Genomic DNA, 10012 nt, shown 5'->3' with positions numbered 1-10012 from the left:
ACTTGATGCAGCGCCGCACAGACTGATCAGCGGCTGACTTGAAGCAAGAAAAGTAAGAAATTTTGTCCGACTTGAGACAGCGCTGAAGTCATGTGACTGTGACGTATGGCTTCAAAGTACCACGAGAGCATTCGAGATCAGCCGCCTGACCCCTCGTTTACACTGCACGCGTGTGCGTTACGTCTTCGGCATAGTTTTGTTCTGTCCTCTGAGCGGTGTCAACTCACACCAGAAGCGAAGCGGCTGGATTCGCATATGTTTTTAATGGCTAAATTGTTATATTGTCCAGTTTAATTGTGTTTATTGCTATGCCATAATTTATTTTGCTGTAGCTATACAGATGAAGTTAATAATAATTTATTAATCAAGTTTTTCAATTTCGAATCTCTTGTCGTCAGTTTCTGGCATCGTAGTGAAGTGAAATATGAGTGGGAGTTTACTCAGGGTGATTATTTTGACTTTATTTTGTATTTGAGCTGCGCGTCTTGGACGCGGTGTCTGTCAAAAATAGGCGAGGCGCCTATCCTTAGCGAGGCGGCGCGTTACGGCTGCGACGCGGCTACCAGAGCTGATACGCGGATACTCTAGTCAATGCTCGTGTTTACACCAGCCGCGGGAGCGATTCGAGATCAGCCGCCTAAGTTAGCCAGCGCAGTTTCTAAAGAGGAGCTGCACGAGCGCTGATGATGACACAACCGTTTCACGATTGGCTGGATTCACCGCATGACAACGATCACGTGTTTCGTGTTTATTTTCACGCCATCAGTTCCAGTAATGCTCACAAATCTGCTCTTTTATAACAGTTAAAGGTCTTTTCATGTAGTTGTGATGTTATATTGTGTCATGTTTATCAAAATAAAACTGATAAAATACATAAACTCCACTACATTGGTATTTAAATAATATATAAATTTAAATCTTTAAATAGTTTTACTGTGAAATGAGAATTCTGAGTCTAAAATCAACAGATTAATGATTTATCTCTTATTTTGAACTACAACCAATCCAAAATTAATTGGATTTTTTTTTCCACCACAAGGCCTACTGGGCCCATCCAACCTACAGATCTGCACAGAGAGCAGCAAGCACGTGACGTTGCCATGACAACCAGATACATCGTACATGCATTACTTGTAACACCACGGCTGTGTCCGAAATCGCTCCCTATACCCTTAAATAGGGCACTATTTGAGGGAACAGCCATTTGTAGTAGTGTCCGAAACCATAGTGGACGATGTTGAGTGCACTCATTCAATCCCACAATGCACCGCAATAATGAGTGTACAGCCGATGCACATTCAATGGCTTGAGAATACCCATAATGCACAGTGAGAGTTGCGCGCTGAATAAATTCCCGCGTCTCGCCAGGAGATGGCGTCTACAGCTGAATCAATCATCCATTCATTTCCAAACCGTGCTGGTCCAACATAGTATAAATTTAATTGATTTTTAAATTGATCATTAAATCGTTTAATTAAGGTTTGTACATGCTAGTTTCATAGTTTTCAACATAAATATTCATTACTACTGGAGCTGCCAGTTTGCTACATTCCTTCCGGCGCACTCAGTGTCCGAATTCACTCATTCATTTCATTCACTCCTTCAAGTGGACTATATTAGTGAAGTAATATTAATATGAAATATTATGAACCACTTGCAAGGCGATCATTTGTGTTTATAAAGCATATACAGTTGTATTTTTCCAATCGTTTCTCTAGATAAGACCCTTATTCCTCATCTGGGATCGTTTAAAGTCCTTTCAAGCTGCTGAAACTGTCATTTTGACCTTCAACCGTCTGGAGGCCATTAAAGTCCACTATATGGAGAAAAATCCTGGAATGTTTTCATCAAAAACCTTAATTTCTTTTCAACTGAAGAACATCTTGGATGACATGGGGGTGAGTAAATTATCAGGAAATTTTAATTTGAAAGTGAACTAATCCTTTAACTTCAACTCTGTTTCAGTGTTATTTTAACACTGTAGTGTGGACACACATGAACTCTGAGTTATTTTTAACACTGGAGATGCTGTGCATCATTTGTGTATTACTCTATTTTCTTCCTCGTTTACATGTTTCATTTGAATGTGCTAGAGAATGGAGCGTCTGTGTGCAAACTGTATTTCCTTATCAGGACAAAATCTCTGGTGTTAAATAACACTGCTCTGTGTCTCCTGGGATCCACTCTACAGAGTGTTAAAAACTTACACTGAAGCAGTCTTACAGTTAATTAAATCATTAAGTGATTATTGAACATTAGTGATGAGCGTGCTGTTAAGAAGCAGAATCACTGAAGGAAAGATGAACAAGCTCCTGCTTCATTCAGACAGACAGACACACACACACACACATACACATCATGAATCAGCGTATGATTCTTAACAATGGAGACAACAAAAAGTTGAATGCAGCAATGCATGCTGGGTGCCACCATAGTACAAAAGTCCCAGCATGCATTGCAGCATGAATAAATTGTGCAGCTGAATGGTGTTAGTTCTTTCTTTATTTGCTTTTATTTTTGCTGTTGTTTTTGTTGTGACTTTTTGAAGCCTGTTTTGTGATGTTCAGAGTTCGTCTTTGTTTTATTGTCAGCATTGTTGAGATTCATATGCTGATTCTTGATGTTTGTTTGTGTCTTGATGATGCTGTAGTTTTAAGCTTCTTTTTGTGTGAATGATGAGTTAGAAGATTCTTCAAAGTAACTAAGTTGCTACTCAGATAATCCCACATTCATCTTGAAGTAAAACATGATCATGTCATTCAAAATTCGCAATCATTCAGACAATATTAAGATCTTAAAGTCTAGTTGTGTTTTAAGATTGAATGTGAGTTGTTCTTTCTTTAGAGGGCGTTTAGTTAGGACACAGTGTAGGTTTATAGGACTGTTTCATAGTTTGCATTGATTTGTAATGTTAAGTTTGTGCATTGTGATTGCATTCTTTTAGTATGGTGGATTTTTGTCCACATTTTTATATTAAAAGCTTATATATAATATTATTACTTGGGAATGTCATTGTTGTGAATCGCTGCCACTTGTAGATCGTCCTTTGAATGTGAACGCACTTTTCTTCCTCTTGACTGGAGCCTCAAACAGAGCTCTTAAAGCTCTCAGTAACCAGAGTCACCTGACTTCACTAATGAACTCAACCCTCATTGTTCAGTTCAAACAGAAACAGAGAAACACAAACACGAGGCCTGTCCAAATACCCACACTTGCAGTCTTGACCACTAGAGATAACTAGAGAGAGGTAGCAACAGGTGACACTTCAAAGTTAATACTGAATGAAAACATGTTAACGCATCATTTGTAATTGAAAGGGTTTAATGACAATATCTGGCTATATGGTTACGCTTTAAATAGATAAAAGAGAAGCAAAGAACAGACCTCAAGAAATAGAGAAAACAGTTATAATCTTCTTTTATTCCTTCCTTGATCATGTGACTGAAACCCAAATGTGAGACATTCAAACTGACCAATCAGCAGATTACAGCGTCCTCCACCGTACTAAAGGTGTGACAGATACAGTCGGCCCTGATGTACACACTTCCTGTAGGGGGTTAAACCAGGAAAAGCAAAAATCTTTGTTGATTTTCATTCTTGTACATTTTAAAAACATTTCAATCCTCCCTGCCAGTCACATGTTCACTCTACACCAAATACCTGTTGCCACATATAGCCATGCACACACTCCTCACTAATCACTACACCCAGCTGCAGCTTGTTACCTGGACTATAAAAGGACTCTCACTCACACCATCCAATCGCAAAGTCTTGATTACTCCTGTATCATTTCCGAGCATTATTATTCCTGTCTGCCTGTCTGCCTGTCTGTTACCGTTACTGCCTGTTCCTGTTTCTTGACCCGTTGCTGCCTGTCCTGACCCTTGCCTGTTATACTGTTCTGTGAATGATATCCGCCTGTCCTCGATCTACTGCCTGTACTCTGATTACGACTCTGCCTGTTCCTTGCTGTTCCTGTTTACCCCTGATCGACCCAGCCTGTACGACTATGCTCACATTGAATATAAGCTTGCAAATGGATCTCCGCCTGAGTCCCGCTTCGTTACAGTAAGTGTGTCTCGTTTGGGGATCAAACGTTCTACACACTTGAACGCTCAAGCAGACAAATGGACAAGAGAAAGTGTGGATGGACAGTCCCGTACATGAAGATGAGAGAGATGAAACACGAGTTATGCAGTCCAGCAATATCATTAAAGCAGCTGTTTATTTGTGAATGTTAAAATATAAAAGGTTCCAATAATTTTCTGATGGAGGTTCATATTAATATAGACTAATACTGACTGACACAGACGTCAACATGCAAATAAAGGGACAGAGGTGGACAAACACACAAATATAGAGGAAGTGAATATGATATGGGGTTTTTGAGAAATAAACAAATGATGTGAAATGAGGTGATGAAAGAGGGATGAGAGCAGATATAATGATCACACTGTTTAAAGCTGCAGACAGAAACATCAGACTCAGGACAGAAACACACGACCTCTAAAGTAAGAACAACTCACATGTTCATTCTTCAAACACAACTAGACTTTGAGATGTTAATATTGTCTGAATGATTGTGAATTTACTGTTTTTTTTAAATGACATGATCATGTTTTACTCCAAGATGAATATGGGATTATCTGAGTTTTTCAATGTGTTTCTTCCTCAGAAATGGAAACTCTATATTTCATTCTTCTTCTCATTGGTGAGTGTGTTTGTTGTTTTATTGATGGTTTATAGTTTCATCAGGTTTGACTCTGTTATGAAAAGCATTAAATCAAACCCTCTCTTTCACAGCTCTCTGCTCCGTATCTGAATGTGTTCAGCGTCAGTATTACTTTATAAACGTGCAGAAGAGCTGGACTGAAGCTCAGAGATACTGCAGAGAGAATTACACAGATCTGGCCACCGTTGACAACATGAACGACATGAACGAGGTGAAGAATGTGAGTGCTAATCCTAATAACTATGTCTGGATTGGGCTGAAGAAGACGAGTGTTGATGAATGGCAGTGGTCTTCAGGTGAACCTGCGCTCTATCTGAACTGGTCTACTGGACAACCAGATGGTGGAGATGAGGAGTGTGCTGTGATGAAGAATGGACAATGGAGTGATGTGTCATGTAGCAACAGCCAGACTTTCATCTGCAACAACAGTGAGTTCAACTTTTTAAAATTACAACCATTAATTTATAGATGCACCATATACCAAATATAACGACTCCAGAACATTTACTTCTGATTAGAAAAACACGCTTCAACTGACGCCTTAATGTTTAATATCTTCATCACAAAGGGTCAGCACCAGCAACATCATACCCAGTCAACAGTTTGTCTCTCAGTGATGTAAAAGTGTAACCTCACAGCGCTCTCACTGTGAGCTCATACTGTGGTCACAATGTGAGATCACCCCAGCTAGAAATGTTATTGCTCAAAGCACAGAACATTACAATAATAATGAACACAAACAACTTACAGAGCTTTACTTGTTCCACCTGACTGCTGCAGATTTATTTTGGTGTGGATTGTGTTGAAATAGAAACGCTCCAGGTAGAGCCTCACGGGTTTCCATCTCATAATTATAGTTACTCATGTAGTGAACGCAGCAGGAGCTCATTGTTTTGGTTCAGGAGGAACTGTTAAAGGCGCTGCTGTTTGTTTTTGGCTCTCGGTGACTGAAGTCTGTCTAACTCTGTATAACCTTATGAAACGCTCTGATGACGAGTGATGCAGGTGCATATGCATTTATCAGAATTAAAGTTTTTTTTTATTTATTTATTTATTTTAGGTAGGCTAATTATGTTGCTTAAATAATTTATTTAATTTGTACAGAGCCCCTAAAGGGACATGGTGGTGGAAAAAAATTTGGGATGGGAAGAAAACATATTTTTCAAATCTTTTGCATTCTCTGACAAAACCAGTTGTGAGTTCAGACAAACACTTCCTGTTTAATTTCCCTCTGGCAGTGGTTCAGACAGCTCTGTGTCTATGTGTGCACATGCCTGGTGTTCAACAGCTGTACAACATTTTTGTAGAAACACTTTCAGGTTTTGCTCTTTGCAGACGGTCCCTTCAGCTCCTGCACATAGAGATCAATGTATTTACAGTGTGGAGGAAGACTTTTTTTGAGGAAAATTAGGTTTTAGCTCGTTGTCTACGATTGTAAAGAGATGTTATTGTGTTTTAATAAAGTTTAGCTCATGAGTTATTGATCCAGGAAATCTGAATCTGTGAATATGTTTCCAACTTTACCGAACTTATCCGTTCAGGTGTCTTTCACTGACGTCAAACCGTGTCTTGAACTAAACACTGAACAGATTTCTTTATATTTCAGTCTCAGTTCAGAATCAAACTCTATTAACTGCTCCATTGTTAACGTACAGAGCTGTCTGAACCACTGCCTGAGGGAAATTAAACAGGAAGTGTTTGTCTGAACTCACAACAGGGGTACGTTCAAGCTCAAACCGGTGCGCAACGTTTTTCTACTTTTTCCGGGTTGAACGACATGTTTCCTGGAAATGGTGTGCAACGGGTTTGAGATGCGCTTTCTCTTGTTTGGTGGGCGTGTCAGAAATGTCAGCCCAATCAGTGGCAAGATGTATATAAACCACGCGGTATTAAAGAGACAGCTCGCACAATGAGTATTAATGTAATATAAAAATACTATGTAATATAATGTAATACTCTACTCCTCTGATTATATAATGGTAAATATTACAATATCAAAGCACAACAACAGTGATCAGCAATAATAAGCCTAATTAATACAAACAATAAACATAATATAGATCATAGCACAGTCCTAAAGGTAAGAAGTGGATTATCCTTCACCTTTCATGTGGAAATGCAAGGCAAGTGTTGGATCACAATAATGAGAAGTTTCCACAAATCCTTTCACTGGATTGGGATGTTCTCTTTTATTCTGAACGGCAAGGACAGTGACTGTAACATCGAGTGTATGTTGCAGTATTAAAAACCTATAAATACCAGCTTCATCAGGCTCCGAAAATTCTTCAAAAATAACCAAAAAATGTCCTTCTCAGCTGCCATAGTTGTAACTCTTGCGTCATCAGAACGGGGTGTTCAACGCATCACCTTTTCTGTTTAAAAAACGTTTTGCAACGTTTTGTTGGGGCTGAACGCAGCCCAGGTTTTGTCAGAGAACGCAAAAGATTTGAAATATATTTTTTCCTTCCATCCCAATTTTTTTCCACCACCATGGACCATTAGGAGCTCTGCACATCTTAAGTGAGAAAAATATATAAGTTCAGAAGTTTTGTAGACAAATGTTTTAAATGTGTTCATTTTGTAGGCCATGTGTGAAATAATTTTAATGAAAAAAGTGTAAAAAAAAAAACAATACACAAACTGTATGTATACTGATAAACTGTTTGCAGATATTCTCTTTAAGTAGTCTAGATCAATTAGATTTTAAGCCAGATTACAAAACTACCACAAACCCCTTATCTGTTCCAATAATAATTAAAGTAAATGAATTAATTGACTCACTGTATTCCACACGAGTAAAACAGATCAGAGATGTATTATTACTCTCATTATCAATATTCCTCTATTCAGATATCTGAAAAATGCAGCAAATGAATCTGAACTCTTTTATCTTCATCAGTATTTACACTGTTTTCTTCATTTTTAATAACAGTGTTTATTATTAGCTGGTCGAATCCACAGCTTAGTTCTCACTTAAATTACTTTTTTACTCTTACTAATTACTCTTAAAGTAATTTTTTATCCTACTCACAGTACATTTTATGGAAAATAATGTTAATTTTACTTGATTATATTTTTTCAGTACTCTTTCCACCTGATGATAGGTTTAAACTAACACTCATTCTGTTCACCTGTAGGTGTCGCTGTTACTAAAGTTATTATTCTACTTTTTAAAATCATCATGATGTTCACAAATGTTACTTCATGTTAAATCTTTAAAATAATCCTGAAGATATTGAGAAGATTCAATATATCATCAGCTGTAGAAACAATCTTTGAATGAAACGTGTTTCTGATGTTTCCACTGCTGCTCCTGTTCACAACAAATCATAAAACTGTGTGAGAATAATGAATAACTTTTTTATTTTATTTTAATTTTTTAATGTTTTTCTTAAAGCGAACACAGGACTCGTCTTTGTTAATCAGACGAAGAATTGGAGAGACGCTCAGAGTTACTGCAGACAGAATCACATTGATCTGGTCAGTGTGAGGAACCAGAATGAGAATCAACAGCTTCAGAAGTTCATCAATGATAATCTCATATCTGGTGATGTCTGGATCGGTCTGTTCAGAGTCTCATGGCAGTGGTCAGATCAGAGTGACTCCTTATTCAGATACTGGAGGTCTGGTGAACCTTATGAGGCTGCAGTTGAGATCTGTGTAGCGATCACTAGTAATGACGCTCTGAGAGAATGGAATGACGTCTCTTGCAACAACAACATCCAGTTTCCTTTTGTGTGTCATGAAGGTGAGCAGATCCTCACAAACACACACAATCCATCCATCACCTCCAGATATCTTAAAGTTCACACTACATGTCTGGCATGACAAATTCCTCCACAGTGTTTGTTCTGCATGTTGTTTTTGATCAGTCTCTCTCTAGTTTCTGCTTGTGGTTTGTTTTGTGTCCAGAAAAACTGATTCTGATCAAACAGAAGATGGCGTGGTCTGAAGCTCTGAGATACTGCAGACAGAATCATGTGGATCTGGTCTCGGTTCATTCAGAAGAGATTCAGCGTGACGTGATGAATGTGGTTAAATGGGCGTCTACTGGGGCGGTGTGGTTGGGTTTACACAACTACTGCAGCATGAACATGTGGCTCTGGTTGAGCGGAGAGATCGTGTGCTATCAGAACTGGGCTCCAGGGAACGGAGCAGAACCGGAAGACTGCCGCCTCGAGAAGAGAAAAGGAGCAGTTCAGTCTGGAGGAGATCAGCGCTGGATCAGCCGTCCTGAGACTGACAGACTCAACTTCATCTGCAGCAGAAATTAAGAGTGAAGGATTCGTTTGTGCTGTTCTTTCACGACTGGCACATGTTTTTAAATTGGCAAATACTTTTAGTTCTGCTTTCATCAGATAATGTCAAGAAATGAATTTAAGAGTATAAAATACCAATGTGCACTATATATGTTTTAAAGACCCCATGAAATCTAAATGAGTTTTCATCTGTGGCTTTTAGAAACATTTGGAAATTGCAGTCATTCTCTTCTGGAAAAATGGCTCAATATTTTAACACAGACTGTTCAATCAAACACACTTACAGTCAACTAGACATTAGAAGATCATGATTCAAGGATTTGGCATAAATCATATTGACTATTTAAAAGAAAATCAAAGTAAAGCACAATCACATCAGTTGATTTCATGGGATCTTGGGATTCTGGTGGTGTGGATACTTTCTTTTCTCCTGTTTCTAGTCATATCTTTACAAATTACTTGTTTAAAATGATTGTGAGCATCTATATGTCTTAGTGAAATGAAATATGGTTTATTCTTAAAGAAAAACTAAAAGTTTCTTGCAACCTGTAATTCAACACCAGCTCAAATAAACTTCTTTACAAACATCATTCTTGTGTTGTGACGTTTATAAAACACAAATATACATACAATTTTAATAACAGAATTTTTGAATGACAAAAAAAATTCTTTAAACTTCATTTTTATGGACCACTCTACATTCTTTGCAGTAAAGTCAATTAAATAATTAATAATGGAGAACGTTACATTGACGTGATTCACAGCAAAACATGAGTGTTAAATGAACAACTCTGTGTCTTTATGAGTCAATCTTCTGTTAAAGAAACACTGAAGCAACAGCATTTAATGAGATGTTTAAGTGATTGAAGTTTGACTTTATTTCTCTCATTCGTCTACAGAAGTTCGTATTGAGAATTAACAGAGGTTTAGATGTTGATGTTTCATTTAATGTTTCATTTAAATTAATTATGGTGATCAGTGTTCCCCCTAAAGAAGACTTCATCAACGTCAACATAGGAAG

At 37.9% G+C, this 10012-nt stretch overlaps 1 protein-coding gene across 1 annotated transcript; it reads left to right on the top strand.

Annotated features, from left to right (window-relative positions):
• Nucleotides 1-4884: 4884 nt before the first annotated feature.
• LOC137030553 (C-type mannose receptor 2-like) lies at nt 4885-9571 on the top strand. Its single transcript, XM_067400937.1, has 3 exons — nt 4885-5160; nt 8130-8480; nt 8645-9571. The coding sequence occupies exons 1-3, from the start codon at nt 4926-4928 to the stop codon at nt 9004-9006; spliced, it is 948 nt and encodes a 315-aa protein (XP_067257038.1). The 5' UTR covers nt 4885-4925; the 3' UTR covers nt 9007-9571.
• Nucleotides 9572-10012: the final 441 nt, after the last annotated feature.

This window comes from Chanodichthys erythropterus, chromosome 11 (genome assembly GCF_024489055.1).
Source record: "Chanodichthys erythropterus isolate Z2021 chromosome 11, ASM2448905v1, whole genome shotgun sequence".
In the NCBI taxonomy this organism is placed as follows: Eukaryota; Metazoa; Chordata; class Actinopteri; order Cypriniformes; family Xenocyprididae; genus Chanodichthys; species Chanodichthys erythropterus.
The sequence above is the reverse complement of the archived record's forward strand: the minus strand, read 5'-3'. Positions and strand labels throughout refer to the sequence as shown.